Below are 27,784 nucleotides of genomic sequence, written 5' to 3'. Positions count from 1 at the left end.
AACCGTAGGATGGGCCCATTAAACCAGTCTGTATTGCTGTGCCTCTCAAAGGGGTGTGTGTGTGTGTGTGTGCTATGATGCACTCTCTTGGATGCATGAGGGATGTTTTGTGCACACAAAGGCAGAGCTCCATTCTAGCAACCACTGCCTTTTAAAAAGTGCTGCCAATAGACCGATTTGCTGCAGTTCCAGATGACGGCACTCCAACTTCTCCAAAAAGCCTCACGGCCTCTTCTCAGCCACGTCCCTTTGCTTGCCTGAACAGCTTTTGCCCTCCTACACTCAGCAGGAACGGCACCGCGCTCCGCTCGGCCCTGGGAAGAGTGCGAGCACTTGGCACGGCTGTTCCAGAGCGAGCTCACCGGAGTGAAGGAGTCATCCATATTCATGAGAGGAACAGGCTGCTTTTGGAGTTTTGTATGATAGAGGACTTGCAGCTACTGTTTAGACATTAGTTGAGCCCCTGGGTCATTAAAAAGAGAACGAGCTAAGAAATAAAAGGTCAAATCAGACTCTAGTACAGCAGTGAGCCACCACTTTTGACTTTTAATACACAAATGTTTATTCAGCCAAACTAAGCAACAGCCCAATAACAGACAGGTGGTGAATGAGCATAAAGGCATAGCCGACATGACCGTAACAAAAAAAAAAAAAAAAACTATCACAACTGTAGGTATGTTGACTCTGCTGCTACAGACTTAACAGTACTTAGCAAATCTGCCACTACATTTCACTGCCATTTGGCATTTTTAAAAACAAATTATATCCAAGTACTTAACTGTTTCTGCAATTTTTATTTAATTAAAAATTATTTTCTGATCAGAGCATTGGGGAGGCGGCGGTAGATGTAGCTGCAAACCAACAGGAGAAAAAAAATAAGGGGAAAAAAAAAAAAAAAAAATAGTATTTTAAAAACCAGACCAAGTCCTATAAACATGGCTGCTAGGACACAATGACAGAGGAAGAGTGCACATGAAAAAGGTGTACATGTATTCACAAGAAATAATCCAGCTCGTAACGAACAAAAGGGTTCTTCTCATCGTTGAAGATAAGGGGATAATGTGCAATCAGTGCGTCCTGGGAGCCGATATAGATGGAGTTGTAAATCTTCCAGTACACGTCACGCACTTTACGCGCAGGATGAAACAATCCCTGAAAATGGAACACACACACACACACACACACACACACACACACACACACGGCTTTACATCGCCAGCAAACTGACTCCAGGCGAAAAGTCTTCCCGTTTAAAAGCAGCCTTACCTGCAGGCAGTACTGCAGCATGCGACACGGTCCGATAGCTACGCGAAGCCCCTCGAGCGCTCCCATCACAGCTTGGATGACATGTGGTGAGGTCTCAAAGACGTTGGGCCAAACGTAGTTGAGCAAATGGTTCAGGGAGTCCTCGCAGCCAAACCCATACACACCTAAGGACATGTGCTGCACTACGGCACTGGCCGTCTGCCTGTGGACAAGGTCTCTGAAGGAAGACAGTGCCGAACGTCAATGTGGATGAGTCATGGAAATACAATACCTTAAGAACATGGTGCAAGCAGATCAATTGGTCAACTCACCTGTCCATCAGAGCATCTTCTAATAATGGTGTGACCGCATAGATGTAGTCCTTGCCCATTTCACCAATATATTCGAATAAGAAGGAGAGGGACTTGAGAACACCGTTCTGAACGTTGAGCTCGGGCACGCGGTACTCGTTCATCAGAGCCGGGAGGACGGTGAAGGGTGAGCACGTTTCCGCCACGATGGCTATGGCTACGGTCGTACACACGCGGTTCTGGCGCTCCTGCACCTTCAGATTGTTGAGCAATGTGGCAAGCACATCATGAGGCCTGGGACCAAGGAAGGGAGACATGGTTCAGGTTGTTCAGGACCTTTTCTCTCCCACCACGCCACCGAAATGCATAGAAAGTAACAGCTTTGGATGGGAAAAGGTTCCGTTCTTACCCGATGGCCTTGGCAATATAACCAAATGTGTTGACCGTGGCTCGTCGGATGGCCTTCTTATGGGCTTTTAGCAACTCTAGCAGTTCAAAACAGATTCGCATCCACTCCCTGGCGGACACATACTCAGCACCCCTACAAAACAAAAGTAACACATTTCCCTGTTAAAACATCATGCACACGATTTCTGGAAACATCAAGGCCAAGTTGGTGGGGGAGGGAAAAAACCAATTTTGCAAAATGCAACCAAAACCCAGTGGTTCAAATAAAGATTAATTTGGTCCATTTCAATTTGGAATATCTCGCACAACGGAAGGCAACAGATTTTTGTTGCATACAAATTCTGAACTTCATAATGATGCAGGAACTGTCTTGAATTTGACAGACGTTCAACACACTGACCTGTCAGCGATTCTGCCTACTAAATCAATGCAGTTCTCCTGCACTTTCTCATGCCTGTTCTTCAAGATTGGCGTCAACCGAGGAAGTAAATCTTTTATTGGTGGCGTCATCTTGTGCATACCTGGATGAAAGAATGAAAAGCTCATTAACTAACTGCTTGTTCACAATGCAACTTTGTCAACCCCAAACTTGACATCAGAAACCAAAGATCACGCACCAATCACGTTAACAATAGCTTTGAGGGCTCCAAGAATGCTTCCAAGCACTTCGGGATACTCCTCTCCCAGGTACTCGTACAGTACTACACCCAAATGGCCCATTAGCTTTTCCTGAAACCAAGAAATGAGACATTTCAAAATCAAGCGTAGTGCTTTTAACATCACAAAGCAGCTTTACACGCGTATTGGTCCTGATCCCTTCATGACCCCCTGAGAGCAATATCAACAAACAAGCAGATGTTGAGGAGATTCAGGCAATGTTAAAATAAATTCATATGCGTATTTGGTGAAGATTTGTCTCTTACCTCCTGACAGGTCTTCATGACCACAGCTGTGCGGGAGATGAGGTCAGCGGCCTGCTGACGGACTTTGGCAGATTTATTGTTGAGGCGCCACAGGACGGTACCACAGATCTGAGGCAGGTAGGGTTTGACGCGCTTGCCTAGGGCGTTCACCACTGTGCCAAAGCCATTCAACATCACGGAGTCCTGGTGGACGCAAGCAGCAATGTTCATTTAATAAGGAGACCGCCGGTTCCTACAAGACATCATTACAATCAAACTACTTTCTTAGCCTAGCAACCCACCTCCGTGGTCTGTTCTTGGAAGGCGTACAAGATGCCATCAATAAGCTGCTCCTCCAGCTTGTGGTCGATGTCTGCCGCTCCGAGGTTGCCCATGATCTTCTCGATGGTCTCCATTACCATCTTTCGGTATTGCTCGGCTTCATCCTTCAAGTCGTCCACTATACGGGAAATAATCTCTGCTGCCCCAACTTTGTTGGCCAGTTCTACGGTAGTGTCCACCAGCTAGATGGAAGGACAAACACATCCAATGAGAAGGCGTCAACACATCAGAAAATCACACAGCATTTTTGAAGAAAAAGAAAATCTTTTAATGAAATACTTTAACAAGACTTGGAAATAATTCCCCCTCAAATAGAGCAGCTCAGTGTCTGTATACCTGTCTGTAATTGCGTCTGTCCAGGGCCATACGGTGCTGCCAGAAGTGTTTAAAGAAAGGAGGGAGAATCTCCGTTTTGATGTAGTTGGCCTCCACACCATCTGTACCACAGCACTGCTTCACCACCTGAAATATGAAGACAGACACGTGGGCTTTGATTATTCCGGCATCTCGCAGAAGGATCGTTATTCTGCGGACAAGTTCAATCCAATACCTTCAACACGATCTTCTTCATCTCCTCGTCTGGAGACTGGAACTCTCTGATGAGGATAAGCATCACCTCCCTCGTGTAGTAGTTGGCGTACTCGGCGTCCATGAGAGGAATCAAGTATCCAATGGCTTTCAAGAAAGCAGCTAGACCCTGAACAAGAGCACGACACAAAAACATGAAGTTGCAGTTCTCCCAAACAGCCCGAGCCGTTGTTGCCCCCAAGAGGCCATCCTCACCTTGCCTCTGTGCTGTCTGATACCCTTCCAAAGGGGCTTAAGGACAGAGTCAAAGGACTCGATACCGTAGGGCGTGGCAGCTTCGGCCAGAGCGGCAATAGCCAAAGCACTGATGGTCCGCACCTTCTGCTGCTCATCCACAAGACCTGAAACAAGCCAGATGTTCTGAAAAGGCCTACAGACAACCACTTAACACATTATAGATTGTTAACGGTTCTTTTGGAGACTCAACTGCATCAGCATAATTAATTATAGCTTTACAATATCAACAACAACAATGTCCCGTGCTGACCGTGTTCGATGATCTCCACCAAGCTGCGGAGATGGGGCAGGATGGCACAGCCCATCAGGATGGCAATCTGCTGCACAATTTTGATGCCCGTGTGGCGAGCCTGCCAGGACTTCTTGCTCTTGCACACGGCCTTGAGGAAAGGCAGGAGGGACGGGATGCCCAGGGCGGACGCCACCACGGCAAAGGCTCGAGCGGTCGTGTTTCTCACGTACTCGTCCATGTTGTCAATGTCCGGCCTCATTGTGGAGATCATGGTGGCCAGACCGGCAGCCTGTGTAAACAAATTGATCGTTTTTGTAAATTCCAACAACAAAAAGAGCAAGAAACTTTTACCGCATACAACGCCAAGAACGGTTGCAGCTCACCTTTGCCAAGTTGGAGATGATCTCCCTGCCCTCCACTCTAGCATAGTAATCTTCATCAATAAGCAAGGGCTCAATCACCACAAGGATCTGTAAAAAGAAACACAGTTTAGCAAAGACGGGGGGGGGGGGGGGGGGGGGACACTTTATTCCATGTTATCTGTATTAATCTGTACACCCTTTGAAGTTACCTTGTGGACGTAGGGTCGGACCAAGTCGTCCAGCTTGTACAGGATGCGGTCAATGACCTTCACCAACAGGTGGCGCTCTTGGTCTTCCAGGGTAGGAGACATGAGCAGGGGCAGAATCTGATTGAAGAGGGGCCCAGCTCCAAACTCCCTGGCTTTGTCTGTGATTTGCCTGAGGGCTGCCTGAGAGTTCAAGACGGACCGTGAAAAAGGTGCCCACGAACAAAGAGGACAACAGCCAAATGGAAATGCAGGTACCATACCTTCCTCATGGGAGGGGTTCCATTTTTGATCTTCAGAAGCAACTTCATGATCTTGCGTTCTTTCTGTTCCTCTGGGCTCAGAGTGGACTCGTCCACCTCCACCTAGAAGGTGCAAACATTGGTTACACACCCAAACCTCACAGCTCTCTGATGGAAAATGAAACCTGAAGGCCAGGGATGTACTCACAAGAAGTTTGTCAAAGTACTGGATGTCATCCGGTTTCAGGAAGGGCAGATTGCCCGACGGCTGGTCGTTCATCTGTTTCATAGTTCGGTCTTCAGTCTGCATGTGGAAGCCAGTCATGCCACCAATGGGAGTTGGCGTGGCTGTTAACTTGCGGGCAGGTGTGCGGATCGGCACGTAGCCTGCCGGCGGGGGCAACACCTGGTAGGAAAAGTAGCCCACGACAGCAGTTAGCAATCGTTTATTAATCGTTTATTTATTAATTAATCGTTTATTAGTCATCCAACACCACCAAGCATAGTCAGTAAGACGATGCCATATGTAGTTCAAGGCCGCCGGGATCCTAACATACCTTGTAGCCTTCAGGGAACATGGCATCTAGCTCCTCGTCAGTCAAAGGACGATTGCGCTCATCGATCTCCCTCTCCCAGCGCCAGGCCTGCAGCTGCTCAGGGGTCATGCTCATCAGATGACCTGGAAAAATCAACCTTTTTAATTCTGTGCGAACACACACAAAATAAAAGCACTATGAAAAACCGTCGGGAGGCGCACCTGGTGTTGGTGTGGCCATGTTCATAGCAGGGGTGCCAATGGGGGTCTTTCCAGGTGTAAGTAGTGGAGTAGAGGAGCCCACCTGACTGGCAGGTGTCTCGTCCCACCGGGACTTCCGCTTGCTGGCCGGTGTTGGAGTCTCGCCTACAGATTCGTCCCCTCGGTCTGTGCGAGGGGTTTCAGCCCAGCCACTGCCGTGACCAGGGGTCTCTGAATTGAGGTGAAATATTACAGTATAGAACTATATTTACTAACAGCAGTTAGCACATGTCAACAAATTTTTTTTGTTCAAAGTTGCTTGCTCAGTTTCAGAGTCAATGTCTTTTTTGAATAAAATAATTTTAATGGCTTGCTTTTAGTATTCACCCTCAGAGGGCTTAGAAAGAGACAGTAAAGGTAAACAGCACAGACCTCTCTCTGTCTTTGGCGTCTCATCCCAGCGGTTTTTGCGCACGCTGGAGGTGGCGCCACCATGGCCCGGTGTGGCGTGCCCGGGTGTGTCTCCTCTGCCCGGTGTGACGGCCCCCGCGGGGGTGTGGCTGGGGGTGGGCTCCCACATGCGGGAGCTTGGGGTCGCGCCTGGCGTCTCACTGCCCTTAGGTCGACCAGGGGTCTCGTCCCAGCGACTGTTAGAAGGAGTGTGTCCTGGTGTCTGAGGAAGAGCAAGGTTAAGAACAGCTCTAAATTTGCTACATCATACACAGAGAGACAGACAGGGGGAGAGAGGCAACCATCTCATGTCTAACTCATCTTGGAAACGGTTTACTAAAGCCAGAGGTCGACATTTCAGGTTCAGAAAGTAAAACTCTTCACCAAGATTTGGTCAGGCTTCCTGGATTGTGTTGATTCCACAAATTTTACATGGTCTGCACCAATTAGAAAATCCAGCAAGCTTGAATGAAATCCTGGCACGTTTTACTTTCAGAACCTGTGTGCGTGCATGTAAAAACTAAAAACGTGTGCTCAATAAAAACCTCCCAAGACTTACGTCTGTGGCCGAGTCTGCCTGGTCCCAGCTGGACACTTTTTTGGGCGTGGAGCTCGGGGTCTGGTCGGCAGTCTGGTCCCAGCGACGCTTGCGTTTGGGGGCGGCAGCCTGAGACGCAGCGGAGCCGTTCACTGCCTTCAGCTCGCCCGACTTCGCCTTCTCGACCATCTGCAGCCTGATTTCTCTCTGCGCAAAAGGAGGAGAGTTCACAGAAAGGCACACCCCCCCCCCCCCCCCCCCCCACACGAACCTCCATGCATGTTCGCGTTTATTCACGCTCAAGACTTGAGAGCGCGTGTAGAAAGCCAGCACTGCCCACCTCCTCTTTGGAGAGCTGCTGCTCCTTCATCACGTCCATGTAGGTCCTGACCTGCATCTTGGGATCCGGCGTTTTGCCCCCTGCGCGAAAAAAGCACCAACAAAATGCCAGCCAGTTACCCAGGACTGAGCGTCAGCTGATGCCACCACACACTCCAGCAACTAGTCAACTGGCCCTGACGCTACACCACATCACAAAGCTTTTAGTTAATGTCCTCTCGCATAACAACCTAGTGCTAAACACTCCTAACATTCAGAGATTAAGAACAGGTAGGTAGAAAGAGGTTTGCTGAGTCTTTTAACAGATAAGGAGAGGATTTAGCCATCATTTGGTGCAGGGTCCTGGGCTGTGCTCTCCAGAATACGTACACTTTCAGTGCCAAGGGTCCATCTGCAGTCAGACTTCAACCGGCAGAAAAGAAGCCTAGAAAATTTCTCTTTACCATTAGTAACACTTTGGAAAAGGGTTTGAACTCACACACAACAGCATACCACCTGTGATGCTTATGTCACTCAAAAAATTAATTAAAAAAACCTTTAACGCAAACCTCAAATGGGACTAAAATCTAATTGGACTTACAAAACAATCTAAACTGCTGTATCGCAGACAAAAAAAATACACCCTTGTGGGAATAAGATAAATTTGATATGAAGCACTGAAGTTGCTTTAAAAGAATTTGGGTGTCTTGAATTTCTTTGAAAAGGGGGTTGGATATCAAAGCAAAAGCCTAAGGATGGATTGGATAAAACAGATGAAAAAAATAAAGGCTGGGGAGGATGAGGTTGAGGTCATATGACTGCTAGATTAGAATGCAGGCTTGAGACTGTGGCGTTTCCCCCACAAATATAGTCCTAAATCTGATCAACTCGCTTCAGTTTTTTTTTTTCTTTCACCATAACCTACACAGGGATGAGGTGCTGCACCCTTAAGAGAGTGCAGACAGGACTGGCAAAGCAGTACTGCTGTAGGAGAGAAATTAAGGACAGTTAGTATGGGCCTGTGGAATCTTTGTACACAGATTCTTTAACATATATTTCTATTTTAAGATAAAATAGAAATATATTTACACAACACTTTATATAGAGGATGTCCCTGTCTGGGATTAACTACATGCAAAAGTAATTTATCCTCATCAATACTTGGCTCAATCCCTACACTGGTGTGTGTGATGCCGATATGTATAAAACAATCTGCCCTCTGTATGCGAATAGTACAGTTCCTTCAGACTCCCCCACCCACTCCAAGTGCAGAGTTAAATGAAACTGCACTGTCTACCGCTTTACTCTCATGTTAGCCTAGCAAAGGCAATATACCTCATCCTCTAATCAGTGTAGAGGCCAATTTCCCCATCAGTTTCTTTTCCCTCTTGTTTACAGCCAGATTATCTGAACTTGGTAGCAATACAAGTGAACTGGAATCCGTGAGAGAGCACTTGAGCAACGTTCAGTCGTCATGTGACTGACTACTGGATGTACCCTTGAACACGTTATCCTAGGTTTCATCCAGCTATAATAAATAGAAAGACTTTCTGTTCAAACCTGGCAAATGAATAGCAGAGAGAGCCAGTATTCAATACCACTACTGCCACAGCACTGCTTCCCATAGGTATGAACAGCAGCACTCAAAGTAAATCAGCAGTGTTTACGCTTGTCTTTTGTACCGATCTGGGTCCTGGTTAGGATCACCCTCTAAATTAAAATCAGAGTAGACGTGTCATCTTGTGCAGCCAGTGGTCACTTTAATTCCTACAACACTAGTGTTCAGTCTGCCTGACTTACTCGTTTTATCCCAGAAACACCAGAAAACATACTGATCCATTAACCCTTCGAACAAACTCACACCTACCTGGAACCTACTCTTGGTGGGTACATTAACTTTTATAATTACACTACCCGACTAACAGTTCCCATAGACACTTCTCAAATACTGTAAACACTGCCAACTCTATTATTAAATCTTTCATTCTCATTTTAAAAGTAGTCCAATTTAAAAAAAATCATACTTTGTAACAGCATTTCAGGAGATTTAAGACAGCAATACAAGGAAAAGTTGGAGAACAAGTCTGGGGAACAAGCTGTTGGGTAGTGCTCAAAGAGTTAATCACCAACATGGCTGACCTGGACCAGTACTGGGAAATGTACTGACAGTTTCTACAATTCAGCATGAACAGGGATGGGATTATGATGGAGAACAACGGTGTGACATTTACCATCTGCAAATGGATCGTGACGCTCAGGAGAGATGATCATCTTTTGCCTGCGTTTCTTGTACTCATCTTCACGGTCTGAAATCTTCTGTGGTCGGTGTTCAGCAAAAGGATCATACTGTAGAAGAATATTCGCCGTCAATATATTTGCAACGCAACACACATTTAATGCAGGCCAAAACCTATTCAGTGTACTGAAGACAGGGAAAACAAAAGGGCATAAATTACCTGCTCATCTGATTGCGGAATGGAATTGAGAATTGCCACTGGAGCGTGGTACCCCGGTTTCTTCTGCCCAAGCAAACTTGTGGACGAATCTTCTTCGTCATCCTAAAAAAGAGAGAGTGTACATGAACCTGGCCACACTTCATTACTACAGGTCATACTCACAAATCAAGTTTAGATACATTATGTTGAGCTGAAGTCCCTCATACAGAACGTAACGAGGCAGCTACAACACTTACATCTTCCTGTTCATTTGCAGCAATAGATGTGACATAGCCAGCGAAACGACTGTCGCTGCCTCCGTAAATCTCCTGGTCATAGTATCCCGTGGAGTCGAGGCCAACACCCTGCTCACCCTCCTCCAGCAGGGCTGCCTTCATCCCCTGGATCTCCAGGATCTGCGCTTCAATGTCTGATAACACAGAAACAGTGAGCAAAGTTACAATAAGATCAAAACATTTAGCAGTAACTTCCCAACCCGAGTCAGACGTTAGATTTACAAATCTAACTACACAACCCAACTGCCGCTAGCCGGCCAACTTGTCTAGTAGTACTGCGACTTATGAGCAAGACATCCGCGTAAAATTAAACGCCGAATCCGCCATGACGTTACATCGCTCAGCTAACCCTCATTTGGTCAAAAACAAATATATTTTGTATAGTTGGACAGAGAAGACTCCAGTATGGAGGAGGAAAGCTGTTGTTTTGTGCCGCTACTCCAGGACGGAGCAGCCACAAACACAGCTGGCTGGCCGCCGCCATTTTGAGACCCTCACTAGCCGCTAGCTCGCCATCATGTGCTAACCGCGCTTCAAGCGTGCTTGATATGCTCGTTAGTCTTGCTTATCACATCTTGAACGTACGACATGTATTAGGGCATATGTAATTCGTACGACACGAATATTATACGTGTTGATTGAGAGGGAAAACTCGGTTTAAATGCCCGAGCTTGCTAGCCAGCACGCAGTACGTTTTCGGCCAAGCTTTATAAATGCTCAGACGCCATGTTGTTTCGTCTTCCCCAGGCCGCTGTATTGTCCAACACGGAGATGCCGTACACATCAAAAAAATAATAAATGAGACCCGTAAACTACCTATTTAAGAACACAGTAAATATACGTTAGGATTAGTCACAATGAATTTCTCCGAAACGCACTTACCTTCGTGCGTTTTGGCGATCTTCGCCATCTTTGTGTCTGTGTGTACCGAACAGTCCCGGAAGGCCCGACTTCTTCAGCGCTCTGCAGTCACGCATGCGCACTGAAATATTGGGCGTAGACCAAAACAGTGCACATAATTATTGGAAAAGTAATAATTGCGAAAGAATATTAGTGAATGCAATTTCGGTTTCTAAATAGTCGTCCTTCGGTTTCGTCCTAGTCACCTTTGATTAAAAAAAAAAGGATTCGGATTTTCACCACGACATAAATAAAAGTTAATGTGTACTAATTTATTTATTTTCCTATATGGATGGAATTTACAAATATGTAATTGCAAATTATGGTGCTATGTGAGGTCCTACGAATGTACAATTGTTTGTTTGTTTGTTTTTAGTTACTGAATGTCTTAATCAGTGGATGTCTAACGAAATATTCTCTGTAAATGGACAGAGTATAAAATGTGCTAAAAATAGAATATATAATAGATTTCTTGGACTATAATAAAAGTAATTTTAGGTTATTATTTAAATACAAAAAACAACTCAAGTAACTTACAAAACTATAACTATCTATTTATAACTAACGATTTGGAAGAACAAAACCAAGAATGTAATTTTCATACACAATGAATTGTTTGAGTAGTGTTTTACATTTTACATTTAAGATGTCTTTTCATTTATATATTTTTTCCAGTACATGAGCTTTTGCATTGTGTCCTTAACAAATTTAGCCGTAACCTTTTGTAGATATGCACTTCGGGTCGCTCAGTCTGGGCAACTCAATCCCGCGTCCCGTGACATTTCTGCGCACGCAACCATTCCACGGAATACATTACTTACGTCAACACGGGAGAATGACGGACGCACGCCTCAACCAATGGGCGCAAAACACAAAACGGCGTTTGGCGAATAGCGCTATCGAGACGGTAGGGCGCGTCCGAGGGAGGGGGCGGGCTTTAGTGTCGGAAACGTAGTTGAGCGAGGAGAAGGTGAAAAATAGACGAAGTGAAAATGGCGAGAGGTTCCCGGTGTTTGCGGAGGGCCGTCGTTGAATGTATCAAACAGCTGCCGTCCACGGCTACTCGCGAAACGTCGAGAAGGAGTGGCGTGAGGTAACGGACGCTTATCGTCCACAAACTACACACTTCCACACTTTTTTGCAGTGCCGTTTAAACTCAACTAGGCGGTTGTATAAAATAGCCTCAAGCTAGCTTGTTTAACTAAGTAACTTTGATGCTAACGTACAGTTAGCTCTCTCTGATGTAGATTCTCATGGCACTCAACGTCGACATATCGATAATAACCACGGTATAATTTCTGTTTAGTCGTCGTTTTATACTTAATAGTATACTTAGTAGTGGTGAGCAGCTGTTATCTGGGTGATCTTCGGCATCTCTCTAGTAAAACCAACTGTACACTCTTGATTTTAACCAGCTAGCTGGTCACTTAGTGTGTGTTGGTTATCAACATACTTGTAATGTTAACATATCTACCTAAAGTAGCAACTTTTATTTATTTAAGGACATGTGGTTTATTCTTAGTCTGCCAAATAAACCTTTTTGTTGAAGTAATTTTGTCCCTGGTAAGTTTTTGGCAAGCGTGATTTTGAGCAGTGTGACTGGATGGAGAGCTGTCCTGCCATGCAAGTGCATTCCCCCCTTGGGCTAACATGACTAGGGATATCTCTCTAAGTCCATAGAGATCTGGGCTATACTGATTGTTGCTTTTGTACTTTTGCGTCCAACAAGCTGATTTGGTCTACTGTTTGCATTGCTTTAACTTTTAAAGATTTGAACTCCTCTTATCTATCTAAAGTCTAACTTAAGAAGTGGAGCTTGATTAAGTCAAACAGCTGTTCTTCACCCTTACAGATAGATTACAAGCTGTTTGCATATCAAGTAAAGATATTTCAAAGCTCTCGTTGAAACCTGAATCAGTGACGTCATGGGGATCAGCGACGCAATCTGTGGTGATATCAGAGAAGCGAGTGTATTGGAGGCAATTTGTTTTAACTATCCTTCCATCTTCTGGCTGGGACGCTTTGTACCAATGGAAAACTATGGCACCCTGCAGCACTGAGGTACACTTGGCTGCTTGTCAAAATCCATAGTAGTGACCGCTTCATCATAGTTGGCAGACACGGTCACCCTGCGAACTCCAGACTGGCATTGCTGCTCTGAAATTTGACTTGGAGCAAAGTCTTGTTTAAATTTGTATTACAGTATACAATACCCATTGCTCCTGTCTGATGTAAGGGTGAAATCCTTACACGGATCTCTCATTCAAACTGGAGTAGTGTTACACTCCAGGTACTTTGAATCTTTGACATGCTTGTGTCAGAAATGACTTTAGTCATTATGTAAAATAGCACACATGAAATGTTTTCTGTTTTTTCTATACCAATGAAATTCAGTAGCGTTATCAAACATCAGTTATTAACTGATAAATTGAGATTATCTGTACTATTACCTTTGAACTGTCACATGGTCACATTCCAGATGCTATGCTAAATTTATCATCTCTTTTTTGTACTGAGGTTTATCCTATTTCTTGTTCCTTCAGTAAAAGCATATGGCAGTGTTCTTTGATATGCTATTTGTATACATCAAGCTTCATTAAAGTGCTAAAATAGTGCTAAAATAAGTTGTTGACTTTGCAGTTCAAAATACTAAAAATATAATCTTTCGTTTAAAAATATTTACTAGTAGAGACTACCAGTACTATTAACAGTTCATCTCTGAATCAGTGTATGACTTGTATTAAACTTTGCAAGGTTCTTCAAGTTCTTTGATAAGAATTTGTTACAAAAAGGCCTAATTCATTCATATGTAAGGTCAAGCATTGTAGGGTCAGTGACCGGTAATCATCTACTGCTGACTTTTCCTGTGCTGCTGGCCTTGGATGTACGTGTGAGTTACGAATGAATTTAGTCATGGATTAACAGCTTGAGACTTCATGCATTAGGGTATCCACTGAGAAATGTTATTGGGGCACTTCTAAAGAAAATGTTTGGCTCTAAGGTTATTTCTATTGGATGGAAATTACTCGTACCTCAGACTTCACAGGGTGCCCATGTTGAACTCCGTTGTGGCGCTTTAGAATGCTAAAATCTTCCGTGAACCTCTGTGTTGATGTGTTTCTTCATTTGCATGTGTAACGTGTACCCTTTTGTGCTGTTCCATAATTTTTGCTTGACATTTTTCTTGCGTGCGATCCACTCTGTGGCTTTGGGATCACTGACCAGTCTGTGTTTATTGCAAACAGGTACTTGTCGTCATGTGGGATTCTGATGACCAGGGTACCACCGCTGGTAGCAGCCTTACCTCGCCGGGCCGCAGCCTCACAGGCCAGGAACTTCTTCAACCTCGCAGACTCTTTCAACAAGAGGAAAGAGTACTCTGAGAGACGTGTCATCGGGTACGACACAACACTTGCGGTGGCTGTTGCATGAGACATTTCTATTTTTATTCAAATATTTAATTAGCCTCTGCCCTCGTGTCCCATCACAACACACACCGGGAGTGCGGTCAGACTGGAAATGCTAGAGAGGGTCATCGAGGTTTCGGCTGTTATCCAGGATGAGATTACACATTATGTTTGGATGAAATTGCTCCTGTTCTCATACAAAGTGTTGACAATGGAAATACAAAGCCAGTACAAACTGGACTGGGTATTATGCAGTCAGACTAGTTACATACATGTCGCGTTTCACTTTTTTTTTTACACTAATATTAATGCAAACTACTGCGATCTTGGACTGTGAAATTTGGGCATTTCCGGCTAATTGACAAATTGGCGAGGAAGATGATGTTATGGGATTTTTACGAGATCCTCAAACATTCACTCGTGCAATATTTTGTTTCCTTTTTTGTAAATACATGCAGCACGTGATGCATCACTTGACTTGTAATATTTGTAGTGTTTGCCATATGATTGTCCCATACATGCTGCCCCTCTCATGCTTTTCCCTCCCCTTCACCACTCCACCCCCCCCCCCCCCCACCCCCCTCCAGGTATTCCATGCAGGAAATGTATGAAGTTGTGGCCAAAGTAGAAGACTATCTTCATTTTGTGCCCTGGTGCAAAAAGTCAGATGTGGTGTTCAGGCGCTCTGGTTTCTGTAAGGCCAAACTGACTGTGGGCTTTTCTCCTGTGGTCGAAAACTACACATCCCTTGTTACAACAGTTCGCCCCCATATGGTCAAGGTAGGCCTACTCTGTTTCTCTAATATCTGAAGTGCTCTGTACCTTTAAGAGTGAGGCATGCTCACCAAGCTGAACACTTGAATTTTTCCCTCCCCTAGGCATCTTGCTCAGACGGTAAACTCTTCAACCACCTGGAGACGGTGTGGCGTTTCAGTCCGGGCCTCCCTGGATATCCTCGTACATGTACTCTGGACTTTGCTGTTAGTTGAATTTTCATATTTTTGTGCTTATTGTGTGTCGGGCCAAAGTGAAGCTTTGCTCCTACTATTGGATCTTTAAAAAAAAACATCTAAAAAGCTTTGGCTTCTGGTTCTGGGATATGACTATGCTGTTGAACCAAGTTATTTGGGACATCTGTAGCTAATCATGCTGTCAAATGTGACACAATCTGGTAGATTTGACCCTAGCACTTAGCCACTAGCAAGCATGGTCTGGTGGTTAGGGAACCGGTCTTGTGACTGGAGGGTCCTGGGTTCGATTCCCAGCCCTGGCCTCATGCCTCATTGAGGTGCCCAGCAAGGCACCAAACCCCAACTGCTCCCTGGGCTAGGGCTGCCCACCACTCTGGGCAGGTGTGTGCACCACAGCCCCCTAGTAGTGTGTGTGTTGTATCACTGCACAAATTGGTGACCTGAGTTCCCCAAGAGGGCCCTTGTGAATTTTGGTATAGGGTCTCACAAGAATCTCTATGGCCACAAAAGAGTTATAAAGCATTAACTGAAGTGTAATTCTAAAGTTCTGTTGTGCAGAACTGTTCTAGTTGATGATTACAAAGACTAATCATTTATTTTTGCTTACAGTATACACGAATGGTTATGTATCTTAAGATTCATTATTCATTATGCTAGAAGTCAAGTGTACTGTGTAAGGGTCCAGGCTAGGCACTGTTGGGGACTGTTAGAACATTGGTACAACCTAGACATTGCAGTGGTAATTCCACAAATTTACATGCATTGGCAAAGTTTACCATTTAAATGATGCCACCTTTTTTAAAGATTTTAATCAGGTAAAGAAATCTAAAGAAAAATGCATGAAGTAACTGAGGCCCAAATGAACTGAAATCTATGACTGAAGACCATGGTTGTGCTCTCTTTCTGTCTGTTACAGATTTCATTTGAGTTCCGTTCCCTGCTGCATTCTCAGCTGGCCACTGTGTTTTTCGATGAAGTTGTTAAGCAGATGGTGTCTGCGTTCGAGCGACGTGCCGGCAAGTTGTACGGTCCCGAGACGGAGATCCCGCGTGAGCTGATGTTCCACGAGGTCCACCAAACGTAGCCTTTCTGTGCACCCTGGGGTCACCAAGACGGGAGGGCATTCTGGGAAGGGTTCTGTTTTCAGGGGGTTGGGTTGAGCCTTATAAAGACAACTTCACGTGCCTCAGCATCTACAGTGCCTGGTCCAAATGAAATATTTTGATTTTAATTATTTTATTTCTTCCTATTTTTTTTTTCTCGCTTGTAATGATTTGTGGCTGGATCTAGTTTTGGTGCTTGGCCGTATTTGGCGAGCCCTGTTCTCTGCCTCATTCCTCCTGTGAGTAACATACTGTTGGAGTAACACTTGAGCTAAACGCGTCAGATTTCAGAAGGAATGAGCCGTGGTTCTGAAGAATCCAAGTAGACTATTAAATTATCATGGCTTTGAAATGATCGCAGTTAAATAGTTTGAGCAGAGCAGGACTGGATGGTGCAGTAAGGATGGTGTGTGTGATCTGTAGACACCACCCGTATTTATTGAATAGCTTGTAGGTGTTGTATCGAGAGGAAAAAGGAGACTTCAATTTGGTGCATCGTACAGTGTATTTATAAGATGACTGATGCCGCAAGCAATTGCACACATTCGGTCAAAGCTGCATGCAAGACTGACCAGCAGAAAGGTTGTAGCCTTCTGCATCAGTGTAGTGCTATCTGTCTCAAGTGCTGTGAGAGGCAGAGACTGAAAAACAAAGTTGTCCGTGTCAAGGGACTAATGTTTGTTTTTTTTTCCTTTGTAAAGTGTGCAATATATTTGTAAAGATTGATTTTAAAGCAAATAGTACAGTGCATGTTTAGGATATCCACTGCTTCTGAAAGGGCCCAAACGCAGGGAGGACAGAAGGCCACACTCTCCTTCACAGCTCCCTAGCGACTGCTGTAGTAGTGCGGTATCTGCCACCATACACCTGAAAGATTCCAGTTCGCACCCGGTGCCCTGACTGCCTTTTATTGCATTTTATTTATCATTATCTTAAAACATGTATGCATTGACAAAGTACAAAATATTTATTTTGGTTACGGGAAAACCACATGTACATAACTGATGTAAGACCACAGAATAGAATACAGTGTACAATATTTTTTTGGTTGTCGTTTCTTGTGGGGGGAGGGGGGGTATTTTACTGTTGATTTAAGGTGTTGATGAGTGTTGTGGTGTGTATGTATCCTGCCTGCATGGTTTATAAATTTTTTTATTTAAAATCAACCTGTATGGTGTAGTTTGTTCAGACTGTTGTCAACAAGTTCAAACAAGTTTGCAGTAGATGGTTCATAGTCTTCAGCCTAGTCACCCACAACACCCACAACAGGTGTGTGCCAATAAATTAAGTTCACTTTTTCGTTATGTAATTAATTGCAATACCTTTAATATTGGTTAAATATTCTTTGAATAGAGCCTTTGTTAAATGTGATTTATTCCTTCTTTGCCAGACAAAAAGTATATTTAGACACTTAGTACTGCCTGTCATGATGGTTATAAACACAAGGCTGTAGAACAGCTTCAACCTGGATGTTGGTTTGTGCTATGTTGGCATTTTGTGCTACAGGGTTAAACCTCTCAGATAATAAACAAAATATTATTTGGGAGTGGAAAGAATGACACTCAATGTGATGTATTTCAGGAATGGGATTTTGTTTGGACACTTCCAACTGAATATATCTACATTTGGCTGTTCGTGAGTTATTCACACTCTTGCTCATTTTATCCCACAATTTCAGGAGAAGCTGCTGTGAATGCAAACAGTGGGCTGATTATTTAGGGTAAACTTTGACCTGGCCATTGTTTAGTTTACACAGAGATAATCCCCTCATGGGGAATTGGTATAAACCAAAAGACTAAAAATCTCAGCACAACGCACGAGACACACACTTGCCCGTAAGAACATGTATTTTTATTAAATAAAAATGATGTAATCATTTATCACTATCATACAAAACATGATGGGCAATTACAAGGTTGCATCTGCAGGCTAACGTTAATGGAAGAGAGCCAATTTCAATAGTTAAACTGTGGTTAGAAGAGTGAAGTTTCACTCATGGGGGCCTCTGGCATGCACTCATCCTGTCAACCTGCTGCTTCACGTTCAACCCCCAACCATCCATTTCTAATACACTACCACGTTCCAGTCACAACTAAACAGATATTACATTACCCATTTGCTTCAAAACACGTGACTGGGAACTTATGCAAATGCTGATGCTTCAATACAAGGTGCGTTCACCAACAGGCTGGCATTCTCTGGCTTTATTGAGTCAGCAGTTCTTGTTTGAGAACGACTTACATTTTTAACATCCAGACCCCAGAAGCAAAAGACACACTCCGGCACGTTCATTCTTCAGCGAGACGTTTTAATTCCCTCAACTGAGGATTGAACAGTAGATTTTTCACAAGACATACGTATAAAAAGAAAACAAATCCTACAGAATGGACAAAAACAATCATAAAAAGAAAAGTAAGGAATTAGCCGACGTCTGTTCCTCAGCTCCGTGCTTCCCCTTCATAAGGCGGGCTTGAACCAGAGTGTCAACACGACTCGCAATCACTTCTGCATCAACATCATGAATTGAAAATATTTTCAGTGCTTCGGGTGTGTTCAGATTTCCATAGTGACCACTGACCAAACTGAGCATGTCGAGAGTGGATCTACCAGACAGCCAGAACCCGGTCACACACAGCTTTGTCTGCAGAACGGCACGGCCCGACCGGAGGGGGCGAGAATGGACTCGGTTTCTAGAAGGAACGTGGGATGGTGGGGGAGGTTGTCATCCGTTTCGTTTTTGCGCGTTACCAATGGGCAGAGTCAGGTCAGGAGGCTGGCAGGGAAGGGGGTCAATTGACACGCCCCCATCCCCCAGCCGCCCAACCAAATCAGTCTATAGGGCATGACTGGCAGTCGGGTTTAGAATCCCATGCCCCCCATTCCACCCATTCCTCCCATGCCACCCATGCCGCCCGGCATTTCCTTCTCCTCCTTGGGCAGCTCAGTGACCACAGCCTCTGCAGTCGACAACAGGGATGCCACACCAGCGGCGTCCAGCAGCGCCGTCCTCACCACCTGCAGGGGGAGCCAGTGAGGCGATTTAGGCAGGTTAAAGGAAAAAAAGGCCTTGAAGCCAAGCAAAAATACTTTAAAATGGTTTATACGCTTCAGTCCGTGACGTACCTTGGTGGGGTCGATGATGCCCTTCTCCACCATGTTGACGTACTCTCCATTGAGGGCATCGTAGCCGATGTCGGCACCGCCTTGCAAGATCTTCTCCACCACCAGAGAGCCCTCCACGCCGGCGTTCTTGGCGATAGTCATGGCCGGGATGCGCAGGGCCCTGCGGATGATGTCGATACCTGTGGGTGTGGGGATTCAACGTTAAGTGCTAAATTCCTTCATAGTAGATCAATCAACTTCAGAAGCCTTCGGGGGAGAACTCTGCTCTGAAGACAGAGACACATCCTCACCGATCTTCTGGTCAGCGTTGGCGGGGTTGATGGCGTCCAGGGCGGGTATACAGCGCAGCAGAGCACAGCCGCCCCCGGGAACGATGCCCTCCTCCACGGCGGCCCGCGTGGCATTCAGCGCGTCCGTCACGCGGTCCTTCTTCTCGTTCACCTCCACGTCGCTCGTCCCGCCCACCTAAAAACGCAGAAGACGAGAGCCACGGTTATGGCAGATCCTCCAGCGGCTTTGGCAGGTCGACCAGCTCCATCTGACCCCACGCCGCTTGCCTTCAGGACGGCCACGCCGTCGGAGAGCTTGGCCAGGCGCTCGTTCAGCTTCTCCTTCTCGTAGTCGCTGGTGGTGTTCTCCAGCTGCTCGCTGATCTCGGCCACGCGTTTCTCGATGGCGGCCGCGTCACCGCGACCCTTCAGGATCATCGTGTCGTCCTTGGTGACGACGACCTCACCCACGCATCCGAAGTCATGTGCTTGGATGTCTTCGACGGCAATGCCCACAGCCTCGTCACCAAAAACCTGAAGGAAATCAGAGTCGGTTGGCATGGGCGCTTCAGTCAAACAGCATATTTAACACACAGCTTAAATGCAACTGCACATCAGGCAGACGCATTTGGCCTAAAATACGTACAGTGCCCCCAGTGGCGATTGCCATATCGTGCAGTTGGTTTTTCCTATTGTCTCCAAAGCCCGGGGCCTTCACGGCTACAACCTGGAGTCCAACCTTTAATCTGTGGGAGGTAAATACGAGTTACAACACCGACCCTTCACCAACAACTTCCAACAATAGTGCTCTGTGCATACCCCGCATTTAATTAAACATACCATTTTGAGGGAACTGGTCTAGAAATAGCATGAAACTACTTGCTAGTCACAAAGAGCTGCATTTAGACCAGGTCTAAAGACCAGTGTAGCTTTAATCATTGGAAACCAGCTAGCCAAAAGAAGCACAAGGACAAACCTGTTGAGGACCAGAGTGCTGAGGGCCTCTCCATCCACATCTTCAGCCACGATGACCAGGGGCTTGCGGTGCTGGTTGGCCAGCTCCAGGGCTGGCACAATGCTCTGAACACTGGAGATCTTCTTCTCACTCAGCAACAAATAGGCATCCTGGAACTCACACTTTTGACCTACAGGGACAGAGCAGCAGGCGGATGAGGAGTGACCGGAGAATTATGAACGTCCCAAGTGTTACGCCTTTCTGTGCTGTACCGAATCATGTGCATCTTCCAGTACCCTTACACATTTCAGCTGTGTGCGCACGCATCACCGTTTCAGAAATGCGACCATGAACTGAGAAAAGGTGCAATATAAACAAAACCCGCTAACACTAGCATTGTTATTACTACTAGAGGCAAGTCACACGTGCTGACCTTTGGCTGTGTTGATGAAATAGGGCGAGATGTAGCCACGGTCAAACTTCAACCCTTCAATAATCTCCAGCTCATCCTGTAGAGTTTTGCCATCCTATAGAACACAGTTTAGTCAGAAAGTATATTTTAAATAGTACAATGGAAGCGTCTTCAACACACTAGCAGTATTACTTAAGCAAGACTAAACCCACACACCTTCACGGTGATGACTCCTTTGCGCCCCACTTTCTTCATAGCGTCAGAAATGATGGTGCCAATCTCCGTGTCTCCGTTAGCAGAAATCGTGGCCACCTGCACAGAGTCGGGAGAATGTTGTTCAAGCCAAACGACTAACAGATTAACCGAGCTATTCTGTTAGGCCAACTATCCTGTTAACCCTTTTTAAAAACACTAAATGCTACGCTTCTTACCTGAGCAATCTCCTCGGGTGTAGTGACCGGCTTGGACAGCTTCTTGAGCTCATTGATGACGGTTTCCACGGCGAACATGACTCCTCGACGAATCTCCACAGGGTTGGCGCCTTTGCTGATGGTGTCGAAGCCCTCCTTGGCGATGGCGCGTGCCAGCACCGTGGCCGTGGTGGTGCCGTCTCCCGCCTCCTCGTTCGTGTTGTTGGCCACGTCCTGCACCAACTTGGCACCGATGTTCTTGTATTTGTCCTTCAGATCGATGCTCTTGGCCACAGTCACGCCATCTTTCGTGACCTTGGGGCTGCCCCAGCTTTGTTCGATGATGACCGTGCGACCCTGGTAGGCAAGGACGGACATTACATCTTAATATCTTCCCATTTGCATCATAAGTTGCAATAGTAATACAGCCCAGGTTAAACCGCCAACCTTTGGTCCCATGGTGACAGCCACTGCATCTGCCAGCAGGTCCACGCCTTGGAGCATAAGGGCTCGAGCGTCCGCCCCGAACTTCACGTCCTTGGCATAGGCGCGGGTGAGGTGAGGGGCCAGCGCCCTGCACACTGGCCTCATCTGTCTCATCACACTGGGCAAACGCAGCATCTCTGGGAAGGGAAGAAACCGGGGAGTCGTGTCCAATGGTGCTTTACAATTATCCAGCTGAAAGTCAAAATCTTCTGAGATTAAAAATAAGCATTTCCTTAAAGTCTATATGGCTTTCGTCACTAGTGAGGTCAACCACGTGAACACATCAGGAGACAATGTTAGTGCGCCCCTAGTGGACATTACAATAATTACTTTAGAACCTACTAGATATATTGTATCTGGTAATAATAATGCAAAACTGCATTAACAAGAGATACGAACACTGTCGTTTATTAGGTGAAATGAGAACTTAAAAAATTAAAATAAAAAAAATCATAGCCCCGCCCCCTGCACACGTGTGTTCAGGTCACGCGTCACAAGGTCAAACTCTCCAGGCGTCATCATGGCAACACCTGGAAATGCTACCCAAGAAGCCCACGTTCTTAACAGGCGTGATTTGTTTAAAATTTATACTTTTGTCAAATACCCAGTAGCAGTAGTTGAAAATGCCAATTTTTGCATGTTTGTTCACTTGTTTCTGCTGGCTAGCGGACACTGGACGGTCTTATAGGACCTGCGGAGCTGCTGTACATTCAGGAGTCTCGTTAGTCTGATCAGACAGTGAAGCCCGTTTAAACACCAACACCGTACATCACACAACAATCCGACTACAAAGTTAGCCAGTGTTACATGAATACCTACATATACTTCCTTCTAGCTGGTAACATTTAACATCAGGATTTCGGACTTTACAGTCTGGTCATTTACATCACTATGCAATCTGCTTAGATTAGCTAACTAACTAAAACAAAAATAATGGAGATGCAATTTAATCGCTAGTTACTGACCATGCAGGTTATCTGACCATACAAAATGCTATGATTTAATTAGCTAGCAATCAGACTGGCCTCAGCCGTGTGCTAGACATCAACTTATCACCCCGCCACCATTACTCCTACTAGATATAAAAACACTACATTTAATTCACAAAGTTGGTCGCGTTTTCAGTAAACGTGGGCCGTATGCTCATGAAAAAGCAACGGCGTTATGGCCAACTTACTGTGAAGGTGTGCTAGGATGATGAAGTAGCGATCCGTCCGAGGGGTGAGGATGATCTAACGCAGAGAGCGTGGAGCTGCACTTCAACTAACCCCACTGCAACGCACATGGGCTTCTTCATCCGGGTAACACGCCGGCCTGCCCCCAAACCTGAACGACCACGCGTGTTTTAGTGATTAAAGCGTCCCGTGCGCAGCGTTTGCGCCCAACGACGTCTATAATGATCCAAGGTATAGCACTAATAGATTTTATCTCGTTAATTGACAGACGGTGGCATATACATCGCATTTTTATTAATCAGTGTATGTGTTATGCTCGTTCCGGGGCTGTTGACTTCCAGAATCTTCGCGGACGCGATTGGAGAGAAAACACGCGAGGTCACGTGATGTGTCGCAATCACGGCGGGTTCACATTGTTGCTGACGGTTTATTTATATACTCTTTATTTTTGCAACACACTTTGAAATTATTCGCATAGAAACAGTCAACATTTAAAAGTCAGTTTGTTTTTGGATACCGGTGAACAGTTTTGCGTGTTAAAGGGGGGATGGGGGGGGGAGGCTGGTCGGTTCGCGCATGCGCGCTGCGCTTCTAGACGTTTCTTCACGTGGATATCGTGACTCTCGCTTTTCTTTGGGCTTTCTCGCAGGTGTACGGACCTCTCCGTTAAACGTTCACTCCAGACATGGTGAGTATGCTCTATTTTAAACCCATAGTTACCTTATTTCCACGGCAAATATAAAGAAGGCTCAAAGATGATACTTTAAAACAATGTAGCCATTAACAGCAAACCCGCGTGCATCCCGTTAGTCCATGCAGGAGTTTAGCTGGGGCAGCCAGCAAGGTCATCCCAGTATAACCAGTAACACCAGCACACCTGGGGCATGTAGACACACAGACACGCACACGCACACACACACACACTTCTCACATGTAGATCTAGTTCTTGTACAGCTGCACTGTCACGTTTTACAACACGAGGTATCGCGCCTGGTTCGGTTCGGTTGCTGGCTAAGCCTAGATGTTGAACTCATCCCTCACACCCAGACCTGCTCACGCACACGAACATCTCTCAGCTGTCCGGTCCAGTTCAGTGTCCCGCAGGTACACACGGTTGTTCTGGACCAATCTGCATCTAAAGTGTTTGATTAATGCGTTTAATACTCGCGGTGTGCACCCCTTTCAGTTCAGATGCTAACTAGCTTGTCTTGACTATTAGTTACAACTTCTCGCCTATATTGTTTGTCCGTGGTCACCTAGTGTGAATGTATTCAACAGAAACGTCTGAGTATGTCCATACATGTTTTAAACACCTCGGTGGCGTCTCACGTTGTTCTGTGGCCTGTGTGTGCAGTAGCACTTCCGGGTCAATTTATGAAGGAAAAAAAGTCCTCCGGCTCACTAGTCTGTACATCATAGTTGACTGCCAAAGAAAGATAGAGGATTAAATTTGGTACTTTAAACTGATGGATGTTAAAGTTCATATTTTACTTTAATAATTAGCATTGCACACGAACTGATGGCACGACTGCTTTTGTCCATAGCGTCTGTCGAACTAGACCATCCATCTAGTTCCCCCGTGGTCTTGGTCAATGTTAGGGGGTTATCTTTGTGTCAGTGTCCTTTGTCCTTCACTGATATGTGGTAAACATTTACAAAACCTTCTCATTCTCTCCCTCCCCCATCCATCATCAGTTTCGACTAGTGTCCTCCATTCTGTTCTGCTGTTTCACACATGACCTTCAGTCAAGGCTAACGACACATGTGCCTCCAGGCGTGGAGCTGCTGTTGTAAATCTCTAGCTGTCTGAGACAGTCTGTGCTCCGTACATTTAGAGATGTATTGATTTAATCTACGATTAGTAGCATATGGTTTACCTGGTATCAGATGTAAAATCACAAAGGTTGCTTTCTAGCATGTGATCTGATTTATTTATTTTTTAAGTCTTTCCAGTTGAGCACTTCTCTGCATTATTGTTGTATAACGGGTGTATCGTGAGTTTTTTTTTTTTCTTACCTTGTAGTTAGATTTTTTTCCTTGCACATGTTGGGGTTTTTTTCCCCCTTTCTTTTTTTACACATTAATTTGAGTGTTGCAAAAAAGCTCAATGGACGCCTTCTCTTTGTATTTTCGTTTTGATATCTTTGGCTCCCCCTAGTGGTGCACTTGAATAGTTTTGTTTCATGCTCTTACACGGTTCTCAACGTGTTAATTATCTTTTTGCTTCTTTGCAGGCGAAGGCTTTCCGGAAGTTTCTTCCAATGTTTGACAGGGTCTTGGTGGAGCGCCTAGCAGCGGAGACTGTAACTAAAGGAGGCATCATGCTACCAGAGAAGTCGCAAGGCAAAGTGCTGCAGGCCACAGTTGTGGCTGTGGGACCAGGGGCCAGCAACAAGGTGACCAACATCTCCACTCATTTCATTTTTTGTAGACTCTTTGAGGAAGCTTTTAAAAACAAATGCATTCTTTTATCTTTGTCAGAGTGGAGAAATAACGCCTGTAAGTGTCAAAGTTGGAGAGAAAGTTCTACTACCAGAATATGGAGGCACAAAAGTGATTCTTGATGACAAGGTACTTGTATAATTTGGGACATCTATATTTTATTAATTTCCGAAGTTGACTTTTCATTGAAATGCATAAAATAAGGGCATATATTAACTGTTATTGCAAGTTTAATAATTCTTGCTTTTAATTTTGTTCCAATTTTAGGACTATTTTCTGTTCCGGGATGCAGATATTCTAGGAAAATATGTTGACTAATACCCGTTTAACCAAACCAGCCATTTCATCCCAGAGGAGCAGAGTGATTCTTGCATGTTTTGTCATTCAACTGTAAATAATTATGATCATGTTTTGTTACATTAATAAAGTGAAACTTGGGGATCCTTTTGTTTGATTTATTTTAACTGTATTAATCTGATTTTGCAATGGTGTTGTCTCTCTCGTTTAAAGTAGAATTTATAGTTTTGTTTATGAAGAAAATGTTGTGAGGTTCTGTTCAGTGGTCGGGGTCAGAAATCCAGACTCCTTGCTACAGATGGTCCTGACAGCAGAACCAGAAGCAATACGCAAAGGCAGAAGCAGATGTGAACCGGGCTAAGTGAGATAAGCATGGGTGTTCATTCAAGTTTGTGCGCTCAGCAAACTGTGGGTGTCCGCCCCACTGCCTGTTTGGCAGCCTGCTCTTGTCAGTGATGGAGAGGTTCGGAAGGGTCAGAGTCGGAGGGCTTGTGGCCCGTGGGGTAAGATGGGGTAATAGTTGGGGGCAGCAGGCTATCCAGCTCCTGCCTCTGCCCCGTCTCCAGCAGCCACTCATGGAACTTCTGCTCCACTAGAACCTGGAACTGTCTCCGCTGCTCCCTGTTGGAAAAGAAGGAAACAAATTACTTCTTGCACCAATTAAAATATAGTGAGATCTTTTTATGTAAACAAAAACCTCAGCATTTTAGTTTTTTATGCTGTCATTCAAATGAATGGAAATATGAAGGCCAGACCTATTGTGGCTCAACATTTCTGAAGACATGGTGTAAAAGGATAGCAATATATTTAACTACGCCTATAGCAATATACACTGCTCAAAAAATAAAGGGAACACTTAAACAACACAATATAACTTCACTTCAACCACACTTCTGTGAAACCAACTTGGGGTGGGTTTCCCAAAATGTTCGTAGCGCTAAGTACTTCGTAACCTCGTATGAAACGTATGAGGTTAAGAAGTACTTGGCGCTAAGAACGTTTCGGGAAACTCACCCCTGTTCAGTTAGGAAGCAACACTGATTGTGAATCAATTTCACCTGCTGTTGTGCAAATGGAATAGACAACAGGTAGAAATGAGAGGCAATTAGCAAGACCCCCCCTATTAAGGAGTGGTTCTGCAGGTGGGGACCACAGACCACTTCTCAGTACCTATGCTTTCTGGCTGATGTTTTGGTCACTTTTGAATGTTGGTGGTACTTTCACACTCGTGGTAGCATGAGACGGACTCTACAACCCACACAAGTGGCTCAGGTAGTGCAGCTCATCCAGGATGGCACATCAATGCGAGCTGTGGCAAGAAGGTTTGCTGTGTCTGTCAGCGTAGTGTCCAGAGGCTGGAGGCACTACCAGGAGACAGGCCAGTACACCAGGAGACGTGGAGGAGGCCGTAGGAGGACAACAACCCAGCAGCAGGACCGCTACCTCCGCCTTTGTGCAAGAAGGAACAGGAGGAGCACTGCCAGAGCCCTGCAAAATGAAAATGACCTCCAGCAGGCCACAAATGTGCATGTGTCTGCACAAACGGTTAGAAACCGACTCCATGAGGATGGTATTAGGGCCTGACGTCCACAGATGGGGGTTGTGCTCACAGCCCAACACCGTGCAGGACGCTTGGCATTTGCCAGAGAACACCAGGATTGGCAAATTCGCCACTGGCGCCTTGTGCTCTTCACAGATGAAAGCAGGTTCACACTGAGCACATGTGACAGACGTGACAGAGTCTGGAGACGCCGTGGAGAGCGATCTGCTGCCTGCAACATCCTTCAGCATGACCAGTTTGGCAGTGGGTCAGTAATGGTGTGGGGTGGCATTTCTTTGGAGGGCCGCACAGCCCTCCATGTGCTCACCAGAGGTAGCCTGACTGCCATTAGGTACCGAGATGAGATCCTCAGACCCCTGGGTTCCTCCTAATGCAGGACAATGCTAGACCTCATGTGGCCAGAGTGTGTCAGCAGTTCCTGCAAG

General features: G+C 45.4%; 4 protein-coding genes across 9 annotated transcripts; 2 read left to right on the top strand and 2 right to left on the bottom strand.

The window, feature by feature from the left end:
• Positions 1–518: 518 nt before the first annotated feature.
• On the bottom strand, positions 519–10,845 carry sf3b1 (splicing factor 3b, subunit 1). Of its 6 annotated transcripts, XM_077001665.1 has the most exons (25): positions 10,731–10,845; positions 9,810–9,982; positions 9,574–9,675; positions 9,349–9,463; positions 7,140–7,219; positions 6,821–7,006; positions 6,244–6,484; positions 5,833–6,042; positions 5,633–5,754; positions 5,284–5,481; positions 5,097–5,198; positions 4,837–5,016; positions 4,649–4,735; positions 4,284–4,554; positions 3,992–4,137; positions 3,759–3,905; positions 3,545–3,670; positions 3,169–3,390; positions 2,888–3,070; positions 2,582–2,693; positions 2,365–2,485; positions 1,966–2,097; positions 1,578–1,850; positions 1,267–1,483; positions 519–1,152 (listed from the first exon to the last, which is right to left on the bottom strand). In XM_077001665.1, exons 1-25 carry the CDS (start codon positions 10,756–10,758, stop codon positions 994–996), a joined length of 3,933 nt encoding a protein of 1,310 aa, XP_076857780.1. In that variant the 5' UTR covers positions 10,759–10,845; the 3' UTR covers positions 519–993. The 6 variants fall into 6 exon arrangements, 5 of the variants coding, with proteins under 5 accessions (XP_076857780.1, XP_076857782.1, XP_076857781.1 ...); XM_077001667.1 differs by lacking the exons at positions 9,574–9,675; positions 9,810–9,982; positions 10,731–10,845 and adding an exon at positions 7,508–7,562 and having other exon boundaries at positions 9,349–9,420; XM_077001666.1 differs by lacking the exons at positions 9,349–9,463; positions 9,574–9,675; positions 9,810–9,982; positions 10,731–10,845 and adding an exon at positions 7,508–9,294.
• An 845-nt stretch (positions 10,846–11,690) lies between these two features.
• On the top strand, positions 11,691–17,804 carry coq10b (coenzyme Q10B). The gene is made up of 5 exons (XM_077001662.1): positions 11,691–11,841; positions 13,994–14,146; positions 14,743–14,935; positions 15,034–15,135; positions 16,043–17,804. The coding sequence occupies exons 1-5, from the start codon at positions 11,741–11,743 to the stop codon at positions 16,208–16,210; spliced, it is 717 nt and encodes a 238-aa protein (XP_076857777.1). The 5' UTR covers positions 11,691–11,740; the 3' UTR covers positions 16,211–17,804.
• Positions 17,805–18,065: 261 nt separating this feature from the next.
• Positions 18,066–23,301, bottom strand: hspd1 (heat shock 60 protein 1). The gene is made up of 11 exons (XM_077001659.1): positions 23,062–23,301; positions 21,846–22,021; positions 21,420–21,755; positions 21,205–21,300; positions 21,010–21,103; positions 20,598–20,766; positions 20,268–20,367; positions 19,910–20,155; positions 19,643–19,817; positions 19,353–19,531; positions 18,066–19,244 (listed from the first exon to the last, which is right to left on the bottom strand). The coding sequence occupies exons 2-11, from the start codon at positions 22,017–22,019 to the stop codon at positions 19,089–19,091; spliced, it is 1,725 nt and encodes a 574-aa protein (XP_076857774.1). The 5' UTR covers positions 22,020–22,021; positions 23,062–23,301; the 3' UTR covers positions 18,066–19,088.
• A 300-nt stretch (positions 23,302–23,601) lies between these two features.
• hspe1 (heat shock 10 protein 1) lies at positions 23,602–25,942 on the top strand. Its single transcript, XM_077001664.1, has 4 exons — positions 23,602–23,747; positions 25,294–25,455; positions 25,541–25,630; positions 25,769–25,942. The coding sequence occupies exons 1-4, from the start codon at positions 23,745–23,747 to the stop codon at positions 25,817–25,819; spliced, it is 306 nt and encodes a 101-aa protein (XP_076857779.1). The 5' UTR covers positions 23,602–23,744; the 3' UTR covers positions 25,820–25,942.
• The last annotated feature ends 1,842 nt before the right edge of the window (positions 25,943–27,784 follow it).

The sequence above is a fragment of the Brachyhypopomus gauderio genome, chromosome 4 (genome assembly GCF_052324685.1).
Source record: "Brachyhypopomus gauderio isolate BG-103 chromosome 4, BGAUD_0.2, whole genome shotgun sequence".
NCBI lineage: Eukaryota > Metazoa > Chordata > Actinopteri > Gymnotiformes > Hypopomidae > Brachyhypopomus > Brachyhypopomus gauderio.
Note: the sequence above shows the minus strand (reverse complement) of the source record. Positions and strands in the feature narration are given on the sequence as shown.

What these genes read in the sequence shown, in the direction of transcription:
- sf3b1 (XM_077001665.1), bottom strand. Translation starts at nt 10,758, where the DNA reads ATGGCGAAGATCGCCAAAACGCACGAAG. An exon ending in GAACCCCTCCCATGAGGAAG is followed by an intron (nt 5,017 to 5,096) that starts GTATGGTACCTG and finishes TTGAACTCTCAG; the next exon opens with GCAGCCCTCAGGCAAATCAC. An exon ending in TATATTGCCAAGGCCATCGG is followed by an intron (nt 1,851 to 1,965) that starts GTAAGAACGGAA and finishes CCTTGGTCCCAG; the next exon opens with GCCTCATGATGTGCTTGCCA.
- coq10b (XM_077001662.1), top strand. Translation starts at nt 11,741, where the DNA reads ATGGCGAGAGGTTCCCGGTGTTTGCGGAGGGCCGTCGTTGAATGTATC. An exon ending in TCGAGAAGGAGTGGCGTGAG is followed by an intron (nt 11,842 to 13,993) that starts GTAACGGACGCT and finishes TATTGCAAACAG; the next exon opens with GTACTTGTCGTCATGTGGGA. An exon ending in TTCGCCCCCATATGGTCAAG is followed by an intron (nt 14,936 to 15,033) that starts GTAGGCCTACTC and finishes TCCCTCCCCTAG; the next exon opens with GCATCTTGCTCAGACGGTAA.
- hspd1 (XM_077001659.1), bottom strand. Translation starts at nt 22,019, where the DNA reads ATGCTGCGTTTGCCCAGTGTGATGAGACAGATGAGGCCAGTGTGCAGG. An exon ending in CACCCGAGGAGATTGCTCAG is followed by an intron (nt 21,301 to 21,419) that starts GTAAGAAGCGTA and finishes GACTCTGTGCAG; the next exon opens with GTGGCCACGATTTCTGCTAA. An exon ending in ACGGCGTGGCCGTCCTGAAG is followed by an intron (nt 19,818 to 19,909) that starts GCAAGCGGCGTG and finishes CTGCGTTTTTAG; the next exon opens with GTGGGCGGGACGAGCGACGT.
- hspe1 (XM_077001664.1), top strand. An exon ending in GACCAGGGGCCAGCAACAAG is followed by an intron (nt 25,456 to 25,540) that starts GTGACCAACATC and finishes TATCTTTGTCAG; the next exon opens with AGTGGAGAAATAACGCCTGT. An exon ending in AAGTGATTCTTGATGACAAG is followed by an intron (nt 25,631 to 25,768) that starts GTACTTGTATAA and finishes TTCCAATTTTAG; the next exon opens with GACTATTTTCTGTTCCGGGA.